This window comes from Mirounga leonina, unplaced genomic scaffold (assembly GCF_011800145.1).
Source record: "Mirounga leonina isolate KUSES-001 unplaced genomic scaffold, KU_Mleo_1.0 Mir_53, whole genome shotgun sequence".
NCBI classification, from domain to species: Eukaryota; Metazoa; Chordata; class Mammalia; order Carnivora; family Phocidae; genus Mirounga; species Mirounga leonina.
Window position 1 is genome coordinate 81107205 of NW_023270807.1, and position 24631 is coordinate 81131835.

At 35.1% G+C, this 24631-nt stretch overlaps 1 protein-coding gene across 2 annotated transcripts in view; it reads right to left on the reverse strand.

Moving 5' to 3' along the window:
• The window catches only part of PTPRK (protein tyrosine phosphatase receptor type K), a 555842-nt gene that overhangs the window by 201085 nt on the left and 330126 nt on the right, over positions 1 to 24631 (reverse strand). For both annotated transcript variants that reach the window (XM_034990587.1, XM_034990586.1), the window contains exon 7: positions 17407 to 17700. In XM_034990587.1, coding sequence (XP_034846478.1) covers positions 17407 to 17700 — 294 coding nt within the window. The remainder of the gene's footprint in view (positions 1 to 17406; positions 17701 to 24631) is intronic.

Genomic DNA, 24631 nt, shown 5'->3' on the forward strand with positions numbered 1-24631 from the left:
TTAGTGGGTATTTTCTAAAGACCGTGTATCCTAATTTGTTTAAAATACGAACAGACCTTATGTGCCGTCTTCAGCTCCCAGAGAAACGACCTCTTTCTCAGGAGTGCCACTTTGGGAGTTAGCCCTCAGAATTGATGTGTCATCTGCTAAAGACCTAATGTAATAAGCCTTTCTTGAGAGGTTTATTTCAATGTAATAAACCTTCCCTGTATGAGAAGATACAGATGTAACAATTAAAGAAGAAACAATTAAACAACTGCATCCATACCATCCATGATTGCAAAGGACATTTTAGGAGACCAAAACCTGTAACTATAAAATTATCAAAGCAAAATGGCAAAAATGTTCATCTTTCACACCAGCTGACAGATTGTGAAAAGCTTTAAAGAGGCTAGGGTTATAGAAACTGTATATTAGGCCTTTTTAGAAAAAGAGCCCTCAAAAGAAAGCAACAACTTGGTGAATCCCTATATTGTGCACTAGTATGCATGGACACATATGTACACACATAATTGAGACAAACAATAAATCAAAGAAGCAAACTACACACTTCTAAGAAAAGCTTCCTTCAGGCTCACTGTAAAACATTTCCTTAGTATAATGATATAGTTCATAAAAGAACAAGGAAGAAGGCAGAATCTAAATTCAGGGCAAGAGTGAGGGCAGAGTGGGGTCATAAGAGAAGGAGAGGGGAATGGAAAAATAACAGCTTAAGTAAAATTTTACTTTCCTCAATACAGTTAATCCAAAGTCATTTCAGCCAGCATGTCACAACCTACTTATACATCAACTGGGTTTGAGTGACAAAAATTTGCCAAGCCAAAAGTGATGCAGTATTTGTCAAAAAGACTGAATTGCACTTTCATATTAGTACAAAAAACGACAGTGCATGATGACTGCCACAAGCATGAGGCTGTTTAGGGGATAATTTGGGCACCTTAACAGTAGGTAGTAATGGAAAATGTCTATCTCTTTTTCTTTCCTTTCAAGGTAGGCACTTGTAATGTGCCTTGTTACACTGCCAAACCATTTCTCACTCCAAACTCCTTAAATACCACCTGTCCAAGCTGAAAATATATATATTTTTAACTGAAGACATATGCACTATTCCTTGCTAAAAACCACAATAAAACAAATGCTTTATTGCCCCATTGAAAATTAAAATATCATGCACTATCTGTAATATAGGAGTAGCTCTGTTTCACTGTTCTGCTAACATAGGAACACATTTATTTCTCTGTTTTACAGAATTTTGATGGCTGTTATATTAAAGGACTGTAATAATACCCTTTTACTTGTTGAAAGAATGTTTTCTAACTCTAGAAGAATTTCTTCATCAGATCAAGTCTTGATTTTAAGATAACAGTACTATTATCCAATTTTAGCTTTATTATTACAAATATATGTATACATATTTCTGTCAAAACATATTTCCAGGAGCTTAGCAGATTTCCAAATCTGACACTTTCTCTCATAGTCAATTTCATATCAGAGGCGATACTTGTTAAAATATAATAAAGGAATTGATCAACCAATTTTAGAATATATTGTGAGAGTCTTTTTGCTAAAATTGCACACAACTAAATAACTGATTAGACTAAACATGGCTTTAAAAAAGGCTTACTGATTACAAAATTATAATTATAAAAATATTATAACTGAAATAAAAAGTGGTCAGCTAAAAAAGTAGAAATGCAACTTAACTAGCCCATATAATGAGCATTATATTCAACGACTCATGAATCATTTAAGGAATGAATCACTAAAGATTCCCCATTTTTGTTTTGATAATAGGCAATTGTGGAGTCATTTCCTCAAAACGATATTTGTACTGCTGTTTTATAATACAGTCTCAATCTTGCTGACCTACTTTTTAGTTTATAAGAATATTCCACTAAAATCGGATACAGTAGAAACACTTATTTTCTGCTCTTCGCTGAAACAGATAGGTGCTCGATTCCCCACCTCTGGTGAAAATCCTTGGATACTCTAGATATTTAAGTTTGTCCTACAGAACCTTCTGATTTAAAGGTTTAAACATCTCAGATCTGTACCTCTGAAACAAATAATGCAATATATGCTAAGAAAAAAAAAAGAAGAAGAAGGTAGCGGGAAGGGAAGAATGAAGCGGGGGAAATCGGAGGGGTAGACGAACCATGAGAGACCATGGACTCTGAAAAACAAACTGAGGGTTCTAGAGGGGAGGGGGTGGGGGGATGGGTTAGCCTGGTGATGGGTATTGAGGAGGGCACGTTCTGCATGGAGCACTGGGTGTTATGCGCAAACAATGAATCATGGAACACTTCATCTAAAACTAATGATGTAATGTATGGGGATTAACATAAGAATAAAAAAATAAAAAAATAATTAACTGGAAGTAAAATAAAATTAAAAAAAAAAAACAAAAAACAAAAAAAAAACAAAAAAAAGGTTTAAACAACCAGACTAATTATTTTTAGCTCATTTTCAAACTCAAGTGTAGAATTTGATACAACACTGGAAAAAAACAAGTTGTTATAACTCAAAGTTCTAGTAAGATATCTGTACAGGACAGTTTGTCCCATACTAGCATTGCAAAGAAATGAGCACACCAGCACTGCTGTTAATCCCTCGTACATGTGACCCTCTCCTGTCATGGTATGGGGGTCCCTGAGAGCTCAAATGCTGCAGAAGAGCACCATGAATCTTTGAGGTGAGCCACCATGAGAGATCAGCGAGCAATACAGGAAAGAAGATAGAAGTGAACTCAACAGGGCGCCTGGGTGGCTCAGTCAGTTAAGCGTCTGCTTTTGACTCAGGTCATGATCCCAGGGTCCTGGGATTGAGTCCCACTTTGGGGTCCTTACTCAGTCGGGGGTCTGCTTTTCCCCTCTCCCTCTGCTGTGAGCTCTCTCTCAAGTAAATAAATAGAATCTTAAAAAAAAAAAAAAAAAAAGTGAACTCAAGAGACATTAGCCTATTTGCAAGTTTGCCCAGAATCAGCTGGTGAAAACCAACACTAAACCACATTTTGATTCTGCCCTTGGCATAATGCTCTGAGCTGCCCATCATGGGGAACACTTAAATTGTATCTAAGAATGTCACAATTAGACAAACTAATCAGTCTTTACAAAACACACACTGAACAAGCTTAATGTATTTGTAAATATAAAATGCTGTGTATTTTAAAGTTGGTTCTTTGCAAAAACATTAACAGTTTCAGTAATCTGGACAGTTCATGCAATAAGATACTAATGTATATAGTATAAAATAATATAATAGTATAATCCCCCCCAAAAGTATAATTTTTTCATGTTGTTGAATAAGACATACCTGAATTTCTAATTCAAGAAAAGAATACCCATGACTCCCAACACCATGAACAAAAGCGTGATGACACCCAAATCCAAATATCCTGCTCTCTAGCTTCTCTACTTACCTGTAGACAAATGAATGTAACTGTCTACCCAGTATCTCACTGAGAAAACTAAACATGGTGACTTTTCTTCTAACATTTTCCCCAAGGTTTAAGACCTGTCACACTGTACCTTATTTTCCAAGCCACGATTCACTTCCAATGTGTCACAAAATTTGACTGATTGCACCTCTCAAATTTCTTTCAACTTTGCCTCCTCATTGGAATTCTTATTTCCACTGCTTCAGTTCAGGCACTGATCAATTTTTCCTTAGACTGAGGTAACAGCCTTCTAATCTCCCTGAAATCTCCCTTCAATCCTTTTCCTAAACCACCACTAGAGAAATATTTTTTTTTTGAGATTTATTTATTTGAGATAGAGAGGGGAGGGGCAGAGGGGGAGAGAATCCTGAAACACACTATCCGCTGAGCGCGGAGCCAGATGGGGGGCTGGATCCCAGGACCCTGAGATCATGAACTGAGCCGAAATCAAGAGCCAGCCAGTCACTTAACCGACTGAGCCACCCAGGAGCCCCAGTTGAGAAATATTTCTAAAACACCCTGAATCATTCTAGACATTTTAATTTAAAAAATTCAAATTACTTATTCTTTTAAAAATCATTCCCTACAACAAAATATTTTAATGTATTAGTTGAAAAAATTAAGATGGACAGATGGATAAATTAAAAAAATGGATAGGTGGACTGATATGTGATACGGTAAATATAGCAAAAGGTAAATTATAGTGGTAGATGTATGGGTATTCAGCACATAATTCTTTTAGATTTTCTGCAAATTGTAATGCTTGAAATACCAGAGAAAAGCTATTTTTAATGAAATGGCTAATATTTATTGTGTAGTAATGTAGTAATGCCTAATATTTGTGAGCGTCTTATGTGCTAAGTGGCATTTTTCCATGCATTATTTCTAATGGTGTGCAAAAATATTTAACATTTTGGCATGTTTTTGATGCTCCAAAAAATAGAGGAGGTGGTGAGGGGAAAAAAGCTCTGATTTGTTGCATTTGCCAATATCCATGCTGTAACATTCTGGCTACAGTTTTAAGCTTCCCAAGACCGAACTGGAGGAGATAAGCATTAGCATATCATCATATATTATCTCCAACATACACATAAAATAGACATAAATAGCTGGAAGAACATAGATAATGGTGCAATATATTAAAATAAGTAGAAAGTTTTGAGTACACATTACTTTTGTTCAAAATATAATTGGCATAATTTTAAGTTTGTATAATTCAATTTTTAATAATAATTTAACAAGGGACGCCTGGGTGGCTCAGTCGGTTAAGTGTCTGCCTTCGGCTCAGGTCATGATCCCAGGGTCCTGGGATCGAGTCCCGCATCGGGCTCCCTGCTCCGCAGGGAGCCTGCTTCTCCCTCTGCCTCTATCTCTCTCTCTGTCTCTCATGAATAAATAAATAAAATCTTAAAAAAAATAATAATTTAACAAAATTCCTAAAAATTTAACAATCAATTCTCTGCTTTAGCACATCACTATCTGACAAATACCAAATTGGGAAGATTCAATTATTGACCATTATTTTACAGATGACAGTATGAAACATTGAAGAGATTTAAATTACTTGCCCAATAGTAATTATTAGAGCCAGCTTTCAATCTAGATTTTACTGCCTCACAAACCTTACCTCATAACTGCTAATTCTCCCAGTCTTCTGTCTGATGAAATTCTACTCATACTTCAAGGCTCTTTTGTGCTTCCGGAGAGCCTAAAAGCATCTCTATTATAGCACTTACAGTTTAATTATGTATCTACATGCCCATCTTCTAACCTCTCCAGGCAGCTCTGCATAGAAATTCACTCAGGCAGCCTGGATTTGCATCCAAGGAAGTTCACACTAGTGCCTGACACCTGATAAGTACTCCCTACCTGTGAACTATTATGACCATGATTCCTTAGACTTCGAGAGCTTACGGATCAGTCTTTGTCTTAGAATACCCAGCACTTAAGGCAGTGTCTGGGACATAGCAGATAGTCATGTAAAAGAACCAAGAAAGTGCAATAGGAATGACAGTCTTGGTTTTCTCATCAAATAGCTTTTCGATACTGAGCAAATCACCTCACTACTGTATCCAAGTGCGCAGAATGGTAATAAATGGGGAAATTGGACTTGGTTAATTCTCAAGTATTTTATTGCACAAAAACGTCATGGCTGCATGCATACCCTTGCAGCTGCCAGTAAAGTGCATTGATACAATACTTACATAGTAATTGAGCAATATGTGTCAAAAATTTTCCAGCCACGTAGAAGAAAGATATGTGCAAAATTCTTATTATAGCATGTACAACAGCTGATCACTGGAGTCCAAAATTTCAGTAATAAAAGAGTGGTTAAATACATTCTAGTACAAAGATCCAATAGAATATTATGCAATCATTAAAAGTGACTGTTAGAATATCCTCTAGAATGACAAGAAATGAATTAATATGATGGCAAGTAAAATAAGCAGAACGTAAAACTGTGTATGTCCTATACTTACAACTTAAAAAAACACAGGCATAGAGAAAAAATAATACTTCATCGACAAAAATGACAACAGTTTTATCAACATTGTGGCATTAGAGTTGTTCTTTGAAAAAATTCTATTTGCAAAATTTTGTGTAATGCTCTGTTATATATAATTTATAAAAACAATTTGAGTGTTTGAATTCTAATGAAATCTCTACAAAATGTGCACCCCTGGCACCTTTCTTCCTCCTAAGGAGAGGGGAGCTGGTTGGTTTAGAGAGCAGACACATTCGTAACACACACATGCGTATGTTGCAGAATTCACCAGAGAAGAGAAAGAGAACTCTGGAACAATGATTCTGCCTTTCAGTATTCCTCAGAAATATAATTTTTAAGGTAGTGTCCAAACTGCTAAAATTGATTGCGAAATTTTAAAAGAAAACCTAAATTAGTTCAATTAAGCTTAAAAACCAACTATTAATTCAATGAGCCTATCTTTTCCAAAAGTAACTGGTTCACTGATGGAACTTAGCCTTAAAAATGAGTTTTTCCCCCAGTGGAGAGGAAGCCAGAAGTAAAGAGGAGACAGAATTTAGAGGATTATCTGAGCCAGCTGGAAGGAAGATTCAGAGAAAACCTTTGCTCCCAGTTGCTTCCAAAAACAAGCGGAGTTCTGCATTCTGATGGATTTACTGTGAGGTGGCAACATAAGGGAAAAATAAACAACCCCACTGAAGTGAAAGTGAATAGAATGTTGAGTTGCTTTCCACATCCTGTCCCTTGTTAGTAGTGGTCTAGCTACGTATTAACAAAGTTACCTATTAAAACTGCTTTTAAAAATGAAATAAATGAGAAATGTTGTCTTCTCTTGACCAGTTTATGTCTAGCTCTCCCACAGTGTCTGGTAGGGGTTCAAAATTCATTGACTAAATCATCAAGGAAAACAAAACCACTGGCCCAACCCATCAGAGAGTCTATGTTAATAATCTGATATAGACAGACTGCTTTGAATTAAAAGGACAAAGCTTCATCCTCGACAGCAGTATTGTGCTTCATTATGGCATCTCCCTAGAGACAGAATAGCTGTTGTCATCTTCATTTTGCAGTTCTTAAATTACAGAGCAAGTTCCAATATACTTGTCCAAATTCACAAATTCATCAACATACCAATTTGTTTCTCAGTTACGTTAGCTTTTTCCCCAAAGCACTGTGCTTTAAAATGCCATCATATAAAGGTGGTAAGATCAATGACGGCTTAAGATAATATTGTTTAGTACTGGAGAAATTAAAACTTTAAAACATTTTCTTAAGTTCCCTATATTGCTTTAATTTACTGAATGGCAAAAAAGGAGTTAAAAATCAATGAAGTATCTAAGGGCTCCTGGGTGCCTCAGTCACTTTAAGCGTCTGACTCTTGGTTTCAGCACAGGTCATGAGCTCATGGTCGTGGGATTGAGCCCTGTGTTGTGCTCTGCGCTCAGCACGGAGTCTGCTTCAGATGTTCTCCCTCTCTCAAATAAATAAATAAAATCTTTAAATAAATAAATAAAAATCAATGAAGTATCTAATGAAAACTTTTCAAAGACTACTGCCACTTATATTTCACTACAAGATATCCATTCCTTTATTCACCCCTGTAAGGTCTATCGTAGAATAGAAAAACTTCTAGAAAACCCAAATATTATGATTTCCAATAAATGTTACCCTGAGTGTTGAGCAAGTACTTTAGGTGCTCTTGACTTAAAGGAATACCTAGTAATTGGTACAGAAATTAATTACTCTTAAAAGGGGAGCCTATTATATATATTGTTTTGATAATAAATTATTACAGATGCACATGCAACATCAGTACAAAATGTATGAAGTGTATAAATTCTGAGGGGTGGATATAACATGACTGAATACAGTACCTACTTAGAAACAAGGTAACAGGTAAAAACAAACTATTTTTCGGAATGATTATTATTCTTTATTGTGAAGGACTATGTGGAGGTGGGAAATTAACCAACTGAGCCACCCAGGCTCCCACGAGGTGGGAAATTAGCAACCAAGCTAGAGAATGACACATGAGTTACTTAAACTCAAACTTTACCCATATGATTTGGCTAAGACAATTAAAATGGACATCACTCAATGATTTCTAGGCCATTTCATATGTAGTGACAGCTGAATTTGCAGATATCTTGCTTAGAGTGACATGGAAGGCATGAATTTCTGCCCTTTGAAGTTCATTTTTTATTAGGTTCACAAAGTATAATATAACTTACAAAACTCAAGATTAGAATTCACTCATTATTTCTTTCCCTTGAATATGCTTTTTCCCCTCTGCAGTTTATATACAGGCTGGTGGAGAGGAAAGAGCACTGAGGAGCATCGCTACAGCAATAATTATTAGCTATAAAAAGGCCATAACTTGTAGGAAGACAGTGAAGACCAGGAAATGAGATTCTATGATGACCCTATCTTCAGATTTAGTTAAGAGTCAAGTTAAATGATAAAAATAACGAGATACATCTTTATGAAGTCATTTTTTTTCTATACAAGAAACTGTACAAAGTGGCTAACTTTGTACTCTCCAAATCACTAATTATAACTAGGATGAGTCTGGATACGTGAGTTCCAAAATAATCATGAAGGCCATACTCCTCCCCACCAACCCTGCCCAAGAAAATGTGACTGCATGTTTGTTTGGTTGGTTGGTGTTTTGTTTTGTTTTGTTTTGTTTTGTTTTGTTTTGTTTTTTTGGCCAGAACCTGATTTGAGAGTTTTCTTCATTATTCCAAAGCAAAGAAAATAAATTATAATTTAAATAAGGAAGTAAACAGAGAGTGATATTTAAAAGCGGAGGTAGGTTCTCTGGGTAAAAAGGAAGAATATCAAGGACAAGTCTATGCATCAGTATAACTATCTAAGAGAGGTCTGAAGCTTACAGGCTGAGTCTCTGGAACTCATCTTCATAATTAACACATACCTTAGCGTTTATCTGGATCCATAGCTTTTTAATTCTACCTAGGTCATATTCTTCTCCAGACACTCTTGTGTTATTATCATTTAAGATATTATTAATATATCATTTTATTTTTATTTCTACTCCCCAATATCAAATAAAAGACCTAAGGCTGGAGGGGAAATCCAGGACATTTAATGGGACCGATGCTGTTATTTAAATCATTTCCACCTGTCAGCTTTATTGTAGTATGCAAAATTCAATAAAAACAAATGAAGTCAATAAAAAGAGTACTTAATGATACCGCTAACAGACTCAGCATGTGGTATAGTACTATGGATAAATAAAAAGTGTCATTTTCACTGGTTATCAAATGCTTTCTAGCAACAAAGTCAGAAGACAATCTTAAGTTGACAGCAACACAACTCTATTTAGTTAATTATATAGCTACTAATCATGTACCCTATAAGAAAATGTGCCATGAACTGTATGTTGGTTAACTGTACATCCCATGCATGAGGTGAAAAACATAAGAGTTAGTAGAAAAGATGATTTCATATTTGTTCAACTTTCATGACCCTTATGCTGGGAGTTCCTAGCATTACAGACCATTGGAAGAGTTAACAAAAAATGATTACATTCTAAATCTCTCTTTCTCTCCCTCCCTCTCTCTTTGGAAATTTTGAATATATGTATATCCCATGGAAATTTATAATAACATTTCTATAACCCATGGGCCCCAGATAATTCAAAACAACCAAATTACTTTGATGATTTAAATCAGAGTGTGACTTATATTTTCCATTTAATACCTCCATCTGTGCATAAACTTTGTCCTATGTGTTGATACAAAGGAAAGAGAGAAGGCAAATCATCCATATGGTGACTATTGGCTGCTCATTGTTTTATGCATTATTCCAGTTAAGGAATTAGGGATAAGGTTACAGGTTCATTAATCAAAGCGTTAATCCAGCTCTGTTCAGAATAGAAAGGTTGATACTGTTTTCAAACATATTGCTTGGAAAAAATTATTTTCCAATCAGAAATTATCCCTCTCAACCCTGGATTTCCAAAGTACTTTGTATTTCTATTATACCACTTATTACATTCTTCTTCTTATTGTGATTCTAACACTAGATTGTCAGTTCCTTAAGAGCCGGAATTCTGTTTTATGAATGTTCTATCTTCTGCGGTCTTAAGTGTGGCAACGTATACAACTTTGACCCTCAATAAAATTTATACTCCATCAGCTACACAGTAGCTCTTGAATTTCTCTGCAATCTTTTACAATTTTCTCCTCTAAAATAATGTTATGTCATGGAAATTGCACGCATATTAATAACAGTGGACAACGAACTTATCTGAAAAAGAAAAGTGAATCAAACAGTAAAGTTAGATCACCTATTAAATGTCTTTAAAATCCCTTTAATAAAAGGAACTTTCTTGATTATTAAGAATGACAATATTATCCAGGAATTTACAGATATCCTCTTTCTGATCTAAGATGAGAGAGAGATGTTGTAGAGAAAATTATACCAGGGTTATTTTTTTATTATTATAAGCAAGTTTTCATGGTCACTCTGCCTCCAGTCTTTCCTTAGCTCTAACTCATCTTCCACAGAGATGGAATAATCTTTCTGAAAGCAAATCTAGGAATGTGAGTCTGCTTCTTAAAAACAACAGGATAGCAGTTCTGGATTACCTTAGACCTGGCCACATGCCACCTGCAGACTGGTTCTATCACAGCCCTGAGTTACCCAAAGCTCTACCTTATTTTCAGAACCCAAAAAACATCAACAGTATTTATGACTGGGTTAAACATAGGTTTCCTCTATTTTTAACTCTATTTTTCTGATTTTTTTTTCTGCCTTAAAAATGCAGTCAATTTTTAAGATCCATCCTTTATGTTTTAAAGCCATCCTTTCTTGGTGACAGCTTTTCTTAAACACTACCTTGAAAAAGAACAGCTTCTTCTCCTAAATTTCCATCACTTTGCATTTCACTCTGTGTTTGTAAGTCAGTGCCTCAAGACTACAAGGGGCTTAAGTGCAAGACATTGCTTGTGTAACTCTGAAGACCTAGTACTTAACCCAGTGCTGTTAACAAAGAAAGAAGCCAATAAAAGTTTTTCTGAATAAATCAATGTCTTTCCAACTGAAATACCCTCTACAAAATCTGAAAAGCAAAATCAAAGTATTATGCACTAAGAAGAAAGAAATCTAAAAAAGGATTTCAGGCAAGAAATAACAAGTGTTGGTGAATATACGGAGAAAAGGAAACACTTGTGTACTGTTGATGAGAATGTAAACTGGTGCAGCCACTATGGGAAACAATATGGAAGTTCCTCAAAAAGTTAAAAATAGAACTACTATATGATCCAGCAATTCCACCTCTGGGTATTTACCCAAAGAAAACAAAAACCACTAATTCGAAAATATATGGGCACCCTTATGTTCACTATTATTTACAGTAGCCAGGATATGGAAACAACCCAAGTGTCTACTAATGGATGAATGGATAAAGAAATTGTGGTGTATACACATGTGTAAGTACACACACACACACACACACACACGGATATTACTCAGCCATAAAAAGAATGAAATTTTGCCATCACAATAACATAGACAGAACTTGAGGGTCTTATGATAAGTGAAATAAGTCAGGAGTATGTAACGTACAGGTTGGTGACTATAGTAAATAATATTGTACTACATATTTGAAAGTTGTTAAGAAAATTGAAGAATTATTTTCCATTATTTTTCTTATGGCTTTTTATCTTTAGTTTTTTTTTTTTTTACTTCAATATTAATAGCACTGCCTTTTGGAATTCTTGCTCAAAAACAAAGAAGCTGCATAAATATCATATATAAGAAATTAATACATTTAAAAAAATTAAAACAAGCATTAATTACAAGCCTTCAATTTAAATCAAATAGTACGTCATTCTTACACTGCTAAACCATACAAATTCTTATGAGAGTTGTTTATTTTGTTTTAACCTCAAGGCTGAGTTTCAATGATAATTAGTCTTTGTGATTAATAACAATCTTAGACCATGGTAAAAATCAATATATGGTTCCATTATGCTGATGGAGCTATAGCCAAGAGACCAAAATTTAATTCCTTACCTTGTGGTTTCCTGAATATGCCTGAGTATTATTTTGTTTGTATTGTTTTGTTTTCCATTGTGGATTTATAAGAGAAAAAAATGCATTTTTAGTAAATGTTTACCTTTAAAATAACACACCTCTCCTTGCCAATGCTTCATAGATCTACATGTTTCACTAAAACTTGCCAAGAGCATTGAACTTCAATGTAAGAGTAGAGTAGTTTTCCCAACTGTGTAAATATATTACGCTCTGGACACCCTGAACTCTTGACCTTCCCTATGAGAGTGATGTTGTTAAAATGTCAGTTAATCACAAAACAGTGCCACAATGAGTTACCCAGAAGCAGTAGGCAATTTAAAAGAGCAATTTTAACATGCAGTTGCCAAAGCATGCAATGAAGACAATTTCTGATGATGGTATATTTTATTTCCATTTAATAAGAGAAAAATAAACTGTATTTTCTTAGCTTCTATACCAGATGGTATACCCAGAGGAAACTGACACAGAGAAAAAACAAGCATACTTTGATTGTTCAATGGAGTTTTTGAATTACTTCCCATTTAAAACAACCTCCCATTTATACCTTTTTTTAAAATTCATAAAATGCCTGAAGAAGCATTTCATGAACAATAACATGGGTCAGGCTGTAAGATAACAGTGCAATAATCATACCCCTCAGGTGCACAGAGAAGCGGGATGCAAGCGTAGGAGGCCACGGCCACCAGAGGCTGTAATTACCACCTCTTCTAAATTGAGAGACCCCAAAGCAGGTAATTGCACTTACCAAATGATTTAAATGTACTTTAGAAAGAAAAGAAAACAAAACAAAACAAAAAATAGCTTTGCAACTAGGCAGGACATTTTCAGAAAAGGATAAAATAAAACAATGTTTTACACCTATTTAACTGTTTAAGACAGTTAAAACACAGCATATATTTGAGTGTTAAGCAGAGTAATCAGTTGTGCTTCCAATAAAAGTGAAGTGGCAAGCATTAAACTATGTTTCTCAGGGAATAAGTTAGCCATGCAGATACTATTTTGTAAAAATATACATTCCTCCCAGATTTTACCTCTTATACTTTCATTTAGGCATGCCATATTCTTCTGAAAGAGGGGGAAGGGATCACCCATACTAGGAGGAAGAGGGAAAAGAATTCAAGCTTTTCAAGTACTAGGAAAATATGTTTTGAGTCCTAGCTGCCCAGTTGTCTGACACTAGATAAGTCATTTAATTCATTTTGTTTTGACTGAGTCTTAGATTCGCCAGCTACAGAATTGGGAAAATAATATATCTACCTCATAGGTGTGAAAATAAAGTATCATGATAGAGTCACTTCATATGCTGATTATAAAGCAAAAATAACCAATACTTTACCATGAAAATCTATATTTCTATTTTAAAATACAAAATTTACTCATTAATCCACACAAATAAAACCATTTGACTAACTTACTGTAAAATTATTTATTGACAAATTTCTGCCAAGAAAATAAAATTTGCTACTGCCAGAAATAAAATTTTAATGGCTTAAATACATTAAAATGGGATATTTAACACAGTAAATAGTAACAAATTCACTCTTTGGTACTCAGTAGTAGTCAGAGAATGTTCCTCTGTGATGCACCAAAACAAAAGAAGAATTTCTAAGAGGCAGAAAATAATCCTCATTCCTTTGTTATTTTACAAGAAATTCATGTGAAATTTATATCAGACACAAAGACATAGCTGAGAAGTCCTTATACTTATTTTTAAGGCTTCCTGATTGTCAACATGCAGGGTGTATTAATATTGCTATGTCATAATAATCAGCATTTATTCAACCATATTAACACTACAACTACAGTGTGGCACTCTCCTAGCCTGGATTAAAATGGAATGTAGAACCAGTATTCAGAGCGTGCACAAATTAATAGAATGAAATGGGAACTTTTTCAAAGGTTACTTTTAGGATTTCAAAGGAATCATTTCACCAGCTTGTGAAAAAATTTTAGGCTTCTGAAATCAGCTACTATCACAGTTAGCATAAGTTGTGTTCTATTTTGTGTTACAGGATACCAGGCTGAGGCCAGTGGAGGTGCTGGTTAAGACGGAAAGATCTTAAATTTGGAGAAAGGAGTATGCACCTTGAAGAAGGAAAGCAGATGGACATCATACTTTCACCATCAATACTGCCCTGCATTTAGATATACAATATCAATTACCTCCAACTTCTGCTTTTCAGAGATTATTTAAAAATTAACACAATATATATTTCCATAAGCTTTCCCTCCTTTACTAATAATAGAGGAAGATTAGTAGATATTCCTAATAAAACAGTAACTAGTTTCTCTCAAATCCACAATGTATTGAAAATCTAAGCACTTTTCTTAGCCATAAAAATATGCACCAAATACGTATTCTAAGGACATTTATAAATGAATAAACATATGTGACAAAGACTCAACACATGTGAAAGATAGTTTTAAAAACAAATAAACTTTCTACAGTTGGAAGTAAAACTATAAGTGTCAGTGAGCTCTGACACCATTTTATGCCACAGGGCCCACAAATTATATGTTTCTCAAATAAAGAATTAGGAAAAAAAAAAAAAAGAGCACTTATAATTCCAAAATGTCAAGACATTTATAAACTTGAAAGCAACTATGAGTGTAAGTTATTTTTACTCTATCCCCTCCCACATAGATAAGGTTTTTCTCAAAATAAAATACCTCAAAGCACTTTATAGTCATATTTTTACTTATTGCAGTCAATATGCATTCTCAACATAAGCCTTCAATAGGGATAAATCAATGCTCATTAACATGCTGTTCTCATCCACTTAATACAGCCTAACTAGCTTTAAAACACAATCTCATAGATATGCAGTCTCCATTGGCTCACAAACCAATGGCCAATTTCAAGTAATTCCTGGTTAAACAAAAATCACATTAACAATATATTGGGTGGTACTGCTAAATTTTGATGTCTACTTTGATGAAACCCTTTTAAAAATAAGAAAACAGATGAGATATTTAAAAGAAAGAAGTTTGGGCACAGAAGTCAAAAAGAAGTTATCAGCAAGAGCCAAATTACGGAAAGAGCCCAAATGTCTATCGACTGATGAATGGATAAAGAAGATGTGGTATATTTGCAATGGAATATTACTCAGCCGTAAAAAAAAAAAAAAAAAAGAATGAAATCTTGCTATTTGCAATGATGTGGATGGAGTTAGAGAATACTTTGCTAAGCAAAATAAGTCAGTTGGAGAATGACAGATACCATATGATTTCAGTCTTATGTGGAATTTAAGTAACAAAACAAATGAACATGGGGGTTAGAAAAAAAAGAGAGGCAAACCAAGAGACAGACTCTTAACTATAGAAAACAAACTGAGGGTTAGCAGAGGGGAGGTGGGTGGGAGGATGGGTGTAAATAGGTGATGGGGATGAAGGAGGGCACTTGTGATGAGCACTGGGTGAAGTATGTAAGTGATGAATCACTAAATTCTACACCTGAAACTAATATTGCACTGTATGTTAACTTGCTGGAATTAGAAGAAAAAGTGGGGGGCACTTACTGGGGGGGGAGAAGTCAAAAAGAAGACCACTGGAATAGTAAATTACTGTTCATTATTTTAATTTGTATATACCTTATAAAGATTAAAGGTAGAAGGAAAGGTAGTTTTATTAGAAAACATGTGTAGACAATATCCTTAGTTTTGTTTTTTTTTTTAAAGATTTTATTCATTTATTTGACAGAGAGAGACACAGCGAGAGAGGAACACAAGCAGGGGGAGTGGGAGAGGGAGAAGCAGGCTTCCCGCGGAGCAGGGAGCCCGATGCGGGGCTCGATCCCAGGACCCTGGGACCATGACCTGAGCCGAAGGCAGACGCTTAACGACTGAGCCACCCAGGCGCCCCTAGACAATATCCTTAGTAAAATGAACTCCATTGTTCATCTTTTTATGTTAACATAGGGTATTTAATTTTGGAAGACAGAGTGAGAGTTTCCTTAATTTCTACAATGTCTCCTCTTCAAATTATTTCTCTGACTAGCTGAGGTTGTAGTGTCCACTTACTTCTCCCTCAGAAAAGTCACCTACTATAATCAGAATAATTTGCCACAAACCTAGAATGAAGACTGAGCTGCACAGAAAATTTAAAAAGCAAATTGTGTGATTTAGGCTGAGCCATGGAGACTTAACCAATATCTTCTAGGTCAAGCTGCCTATCAACCACAGAATCAATGTACAAGACCAAACAGCAAATAGTAAACTCTCTGTTGTCTAAATCAATTGAGCAGTTAAACTCCCTGTTAGTAAGCATCTTTCAATATAAACATATAAAAATTTATATGTAAACATTAATATATTAAAATTGAGTTGGAATTTAAAATATTTAAAGATGACAGTATTATCAGGTAATTTCATGGGTTTTGCTTTGATTTTAGATCAGTTCTCTTGGTGAGTAGTCCCGAAATATTGTAAAAACAGAAATACTATAAACGCCAAACACGTGTTCAAGAAACAAAAGCCATTTTATAGGCATTTACATTTTCACAGATCCCTACAGTCTTAGTTTTCAATTTTCAGAACCTAAATCATTAAATGTTCAGGACGCATAGATCCATGCACTAACTCTGCAGGTGTTTCAACATAATGCTTGATGGTTAAAAAATGGCTCTTCCAACTCAACTAAAAATTAAACTACTTTCAATAATAAATTAAACAATACACTTAAAAATGCACTCTAATAACTGAGACAATGAAACTTTTCAGTGGCTTTTAATAAATAGCTAACAATTTCTCCAATTATAACAACATACTATAATTAGGAACTGGGATATGTATTTATATATTACTTTTTATTTTACTTTTCATCCTTTCCTTGTGTTTCGTCCATATGCTATTATTTTCATCACTTTGTTTCAGGCACGGGGAGGGCAATTAACAAGCCTCTGTATATTATACAGCTGGGTGTCAAGCTGTTGAGTTAATCCTCAACAACAGGTTTTCTGAGTAGGAGAGTTATCTCACCAAGGCCTGGTTCAGAGTAACTTTTTAATCTGTGTTATCAGATATGGCCTCTGCTCTGCCCATAACAATACTACCAAGGGAGACAATCTCCACATAGCCGAAAGATATTCAGCATTTGCTGGAATTGCCGAAGTTTTCTCTCTCAATGGTAATAGTACCTTCACCGCTTTCTGTCACAGATTTTGGACTGAACACAAGCAAGCTGAGCAAAATTGCCACACAAGAAAATATTATGAATTCATCATAATACTGAATAATAACAGAGAAACACATTGCTCTTAAATCAGTCCAATTATGACATAAAGCTACAATTTACGGAATTCAATGGAATTCTTAGGGTGACTACATCATGTGCAAAATAATTAGAACGTCTAATGGTGCATGTATACTATATGCCTAATGCTCAATCCCTTCACGAGGCAGAGTGGCCTGCTATTCAGTCTTACCTGCACATTTGGTTCTGGTAATTAGTGGAGGTCCTGGGAGCCCCGTTCCACCTTCACCAGGTCTTGTAAGTAGAACACGGATCTCATATTCAGTATCTGGGTCCAAATGCCATAATTTATAAGTTGGAGCATTGACTGCATGCGTTTCTGTCCAGGATCCTGATGTCATTCGGTACTCCACTTCTTTCAGAATAATGGGACCATCACCAATGATGGAGTTGGCATTTAGCTGAATCAGCAAATATGTAGGCCCAACACCGAGCAGCTGGGGAGGAGCAATGGGTCTTGGTGGTTCTAGGAGAGATGAAGGTGCAACCTAATTAGTTAAAAATCCAAAAGACTAAATAAAATACAAAAATATATTAATGTGTCTCAAAGCTGAAAGGTTTAATGAATAATTTACTTAGGAGTACACAATAAATACTTAAGGAAAACGAGTACATGAGTGATCTGCAAACTGTACTTTTAAAAAGCAGTACTTTCACCGATGGGACATGACCCTTTTTACCACAAGTTTTCTTTTATTAAAAACACATCTCTCCAGGAGATAAACTTGTACAGGCACAGTAACCAAGGGAAATAAAGGAAAGTATTTAAAGATGGATAGCTCTGATTAGCTACTAACAGACTACAGTTGATCTTTGACATTCTCGAGGTCCTAAGACCTCTACAAATCTCCAAATTAATGAATACTGTTATAACTCCTTATTCCACTCATGAAATATGGCAAAGCAATGGTTTTGGTTTTGCTTTGTTTTTCACTTCTGCGGAGTTCCTGCAGATGAGAAAAAGAGGAAGGAACAGCAAACCTGAACTTAGAAGCTGACGCCAAGTGCTGACTTATTTCTACACACCCACCACAGAATATAAGAAATTAAAATTCACACCGAGGTAAAATCACAAGTCATTACATATCACTAGCCTTTGGGAGTAGCATGTGATAAGGCAATGAATCAAACATTAAATTCAAATGTCAAAGGTACACTAAGAAACTTTGGCAAACATTATTGTAATGTTTGAACTTACAGAAACAATGAAAGATGAATTAGGGTCCCCCCCCCATTTATTTTTCATTTAACAATGATGTAGCTGAATTTGATACTGGACTTTATGAAGGATTCCACCGCTCTAGCTCTGTCCATGTGGTCTGTCCACAGGGAATCCTATGTCATGAAGATGCTCTAATTAGTACATTGTGATCAGATTCTTCTTTGAATCTCTTGAACAACACTTCTCAGGGAAGCCAAAAGACTTTAAAATAAAGTGTTCATCTTCATAAAGTGGTAACTGCCCAAATATTGTTTTAAAGCCTTGTGTGCTCATATGTAGAATTTAAGAAACGATGAACATATGGGAAGGGGGAAAAAAGAGAGGGAGGCAAATCATAAGAGACTCTTAACTGTAGAGAACAAACAGGGTTGCTGGAGGGGAGGTGGGCGGGGGATGGGCTAGTGGGTGACAGGTATTAGGAGGGCCCTTGTGATGAGCACTAGGTGTTATATGTAAGTGATGAGTCGCTAAATTCTACTCCTGAAACCAGTATTACACCATATGTTAACTAACCAGAATTTAAATAAAAACTTGAAACAAAAAAATAGGGTAACTGTTGGCAAGGTAAGAAATATATAGTAACTTTCTGTATTTTCTGTTCAATTTTCATATAAACCTAAAATCTAAGAAATAAAATTGATTATTTTTAAATGTGTGTGTTTTAAGAGTTAAAGCAAATTATATGAAAGAAATTTTTTTAAGATTTTTTTTTTTAAGATTTTATATATTTATTTGACAGAGAGAGACACAGCGAGAGAGGGAACACAAGCAGGGGGAGTGGGAAAAGCAGGCTTCCTGCTGAACAGGGAGCCCGGTGCGGGGCTTGATCCCAGGATCCCGGGACCATGACCTGAGCCAAAGGCAGACGTTTAACGACTGAGCCACCTAGGTGCCCCTTTAAGATTTTATTTTTAAGTAATCTCTACACCCAATGTGGGGCTCAAACTCACAACCCTTAGATCAAGATCGCACACTCCACCAACTGAACCAGCCCAGTACCCTGCAGGAAAGCTATTAAATGCAACCACACATCGCTTCCTCCTTCCTCTCAGTAGGGCTGGACTGGAGAAGATGCAGATAGAAGGAAATTATGAAAAGACAGCCAATATCTTTCAAACTGGATTTTCTATTTTAATGGCAACACATACTTGGAATAATATACAATGCAAAAAACAAAAACAAAACCAAACCAAAAAACCCCTCATAGACAGGTTTTACCTTCTGGCACAGGTTTAAATGAAGCAAGGGTTTTCAGCTGTAGCCCAGGATTTGCTTTTAAACCCTAAGAGTATAAAAAAGTACAGTTTCCATTTTATGAACCCCTGAGTTACAAACATCCCTAACATAAGGAATAAGACTAGCTGGCCTTGATCTCTAACCATACTAAAGTCACTTTCCATAATGTTCCTCCAAAATTCATGACACATATTTACTGAGTAAACTACTAATTGTTAGTCTGTTCTATACATTGGTTATTCATATAAGATGGGAAGGGAGACATAGCAACAATAAATCAACAAGTCCATTATTTTAAAATGAGACTTACATAGAAAACAGATACAACAGTATTGTAATAGCATCATATGGTGAGAGACGGTCGCTACACTCGGGGTGAGCAGAGCATAAAGTGCAGTAGAGACTTGTGGAATCACTACTTTGTATGCCTGACACTAAGGTAGCATCGTGTGCCAACTATGCTCAAATAAAAATTAAAAAAATTGAAAAAAATCACAACATGGGTGGATATGCCTACTGAGTAACACCAATCTTCTTTTTTTTCTATCCAAAAATATTTGAGGCATGTTAAGTTAGTCCCATCAGTAATCAGGGCTCATTATTACAACAGCTTTCAAACTCCTTATGGGTAGAACCATAGGAGCTTGGGCTTTCATGATGCGCATGTTTCAAGTGAAAACAAAACTAAGATTATATAAGATAATGTATGTAGTATATAAAATTTACATGTGGAATTATTTCTATCTCTACGAAAAAAGCAGTTCTTGACACCTGATTTACAAACTTTACAGTATCTGTTCTTTATGATTTAAGAATTGTTTCAACAATAAGAGTCACAATTGTGTAGAGGGCGAACTCTTCCAAGTTTCACAATGGACTTCAACTGAGAAGCTACTCACAAAATAAGAAGTTTAAATAAAACCAAAATAGCTTGGAATTTTCATTTATCTGCTAAAGAAAGACAAAGCTCGACATTTCATATCATGAAATTTTACCCACTAAACTAATGACTTGTATATTTCAAGTTTATAAAAGTCTTAGTAGACAGAAAGAGAAAGTTGATATATTTTCTAAACCTTGAACTAAAATGAAACTGAATAGAGAAATGAGCATAATGGAAGAAATGCAAATATCTTCCCAGACTATCTCAATGCTGCACATATTTTAAGAAGCAGTCTGTACTTTGCAAATAAACTGAGTTGCTTCATATGTGCAATGTTTGTTTTCATTCCAGATGGCTCATATATTGACTAATGTAAGTTAAGTAGTAAATGAAGCTAAATCCACAGCTTACTAGGGTTCTAACCCAAAGCCGCAATGCCTCACATACATCACAGCGGAACGACAACCTGAAGAGGTCTCATATTTAACATGTTGGAGTGATTTGTCAAATGAATTATGAATAACAAAACTTGGTTAATCAAAAAATGCACGAGTATTCTGAAACCTGAACTAATAACTGTATATTGAATAATAAATCTCATCCACCCAAATTCTGTACATCACTGCTGTGGAAAATAAGAAGCAAACAGAGGAGGAGAGCAGAAGGGAGAGAAACGAGAGGGAAAAAGCGACAACAAAACATATTATTAGAAACAAGTGAAAAAGTAAAGCATAATATTCCTTCTGTCATTTCTATCTTTAAGGAAATGACATGTAAAAGAAAATGAAATTTGAAGTCAGGAGATTCTAGGTTCACAAAATGCACACATGAATAGCTGGGTAAATGTGAACGTGTTATTTAACTTCTTGACATTACAATTTCTTCATTGGTGAACCAGGCATTATTTCAAGAATTGTTAAAGACTTTACATTCCTAATGTGACAACAAGCCCCATATTGGCTGTTATTTTGCTTTGTTTTTCCAGAGAGCATATGAATTTTAAAACCAAAAATTAATATTCATCACCAGTGTTTTGTGTACATGAAGAAATGACTTTGATATAATCAGATGCTTAGCCTGAAGAAGGGTAATAATTCACCCTGATCACTTTTACATCTCACTTGCTATGGTCAAACAAACAAAAGGGGTAGTCCAGTCATCAAAGCAGTAGCTCAAATTTGGAACTGTGACAATGTTCAGAGAGACTTAGAAGCATATACCTTGATTAACAGCATGACTAGAAGTGAAATCTAGCATTAATGACACTAATATACCACTACATATTAATTTTTTTTTATGTTGGAAGTAAAGAGTAGCCTCATATTAGCATATGTATTTTGTTTTTAGGCCCTTGAGAACAAGGAGGCTTATTTATAAAATCTCTATTCATTTCAATAAATTATGCATGAATTTTAATCAGCTAGCAAATGAACAAGTAATTGTTCTGCAGCAATATTAATATTCTTCATAACTTAATACACTATCAGACCCAGAGGTGTGGTGCGAATAAATCCCAATTGTACACTAGGTATCAGCTGAAGCATGCAATCCCCAAAATACAGGATAAACTTTGCCAATGTTACCAATTAACTTTCAATTAATGACTTACATTCATTATTCTAGATCTAAAACCTATTATACAATCATAATTGTACATTCAAATTCCTTTATTTATTTTAGTTCAGAAAATTTCAAAAAGTGCCTTGAAATCAAGGTAAGTCATTATGAAACTATATCCTCACCTAATTATTCCTATTACAACGCTTTTTACAAACATATGTGTCATTTATTAACATTTGGCTAATTAATAAAATGCAAAATCAGAACCAGAAGCCACAAAGCCAGAAAGAAGTCAGTTAACGAAGTAAACATCAAGGCAAATGGCACTTCTACCTTCATCTTTCCAAATAAATAAATCAAATGCCTCTCAGTCCTATTGCCTTCCAAACTGTTCTATTTACTTGTCAAAGAAGCCTTGACTAAAAGTTTCTCAAGATTAGCACTCTCACCATGAAAGCAGGCAATGGAACTGCACTTGTCCCTTATGGCCACTGTAACAAATTGTCACTACCTGGATGGCTTAAAACAACAGAAATTTACTCTCTCATGGTTCTGGAGGCCAGACATTCAAAATCAGTATCGCTGGGTCGAAATCAAGGTGGCACCAGGCCATACTTCCTCCAAGTGACTAGGGAAGAATGAGTTCCTTTCCTTTTCCAACATCTGCTGGCTGTGGGTATTCTTTCCTTGGCTTGTGGCCACATCACTCCAATCTCATGGCTCACACTGCCTTCTCTTCTCCCTGTTGTCAAATCTCCCTCGACCTCCTAACTTAAGGCCACCTGTGACTGCACTCAAGGTCCACACCAATAACCCAAGATCCCATATCAAGACCCCCAACTTAATCACATCCTCAAAGATCATTTTTCCGGATAAGGCAACAGTCATGGGTTCCAAGGATGAGGACTTGTGATCTTTGGGGCCATTTCTCAGTTCACCACAGACACATACTATAATCTTATCCTTCTTCCTGGGCAATATCTCAGCTCTATCTTTTCTCCAGTTGTTTAGAAGCCCGTGAGCGGAAAATACTTCTCCTAGGAGAGTCTAAAAGTCTAACAGAAAATACTCCTCCTAGGAAAGTCTAATAGTTCCAAGCAGTGGAAATTATAAAGAGCAAATAATTTATCTACACTGTCTTTTTTCACTATTTCTATTTTTAAGTAAAAAAGATAAAGATGAACATTATTACTTCGAATGGCTACCAGAGTGAATGTTCCCTTACCATATCTAAATTCCTGTAAAAATCAATATTAGACTGTTTGCCTTGGAGATAGATATTTTATTTACTATCACTTATTTTCTTAAATGAATGGATCACTTCAAAATCAATGTTATTCTATTTCTTTATCATTCCCCTCTTCAAAATTCTGATCCAGTTCCAGTTAAAAAACAAAATTCAGTAGTTCATGTTTCATGTTGTTTAATTTTCTTCCTCTCACCTATTAAAATGCTGAAGTAAAGGGGGACAGACAGTAGAGACAGTGAGCAGGAAGAATGACATCAGTGCACCAAATAATTCAAGCATTTATTTATCAGCTACCCATAATTTTAAATCATTTCAAATTATACCCCAAAAGGATAACAGCGTAATTTAATGGTACTTTCAAGAAACTTGAAATAGTAACACTGATGAATAAGAAGATGACCTTTCTTCCCATAAGAAATGGAAAGCAGGGTATGGATAATTAGAAGCACTTTCTTTGGGCATTTAATATCATATGTATGACAACATAATTTGTTTAATTTTTCCTTAGATGTTGAAACATGAAGTACACATCTGAAAATTTTCAGATTCATGGAACAAGGTTTCTCCCAGACCTACATTTTATGAACTGCAATGCAGATATACTTATGAGAAAAGTAATAGTTCTTTAATGATTTTCACTCTGACTTCTCTGATACTTCAGATTTCCAGTCCTAATAAATTTCTTAAGGAGCCAAATATCTCTCCATTCGCTCTTCTGGCCATTATCTCATATTTTTTTGCTCATATCAATGATGTAATTAGTAAATTCTATAAATTATCTTCCAGATAAATTACTATTTTAATTATGTTTAGAATTTGTGCATTGATAGTTTTTTTTAAGCAAAATGATCTTAAAATTTAATATGGTAAGTCCTTTTTTAAAGCCAACAATCCAGTTGATGGATACTTTTCCCAAGTCATATCATTCAGGTGGCTCCGAAGCTTGACCTCATCAAATAAAGTTAATACTAAGACATCACACAGTTTGGATGTTGTTAAACCTGAGGTTCCTATGCCAGCACCTAGACCAAGTATCAATCAGAAGGAGCTACAGTCATCTATTATCATCTCCCTGAAAATTAGATAAGTGTTAGCGTATACTTACAGTAGACTATGGAAAGAGTGTGCACTGTGACCCACTGTCCACACTCAGAATATTTCACATACAAGAAAACTTCTGAGAACCATGAAATAAATACACATGACTTCTGTTAAGCATGTAGAAATACTTTAAATGAGAAAAAAAT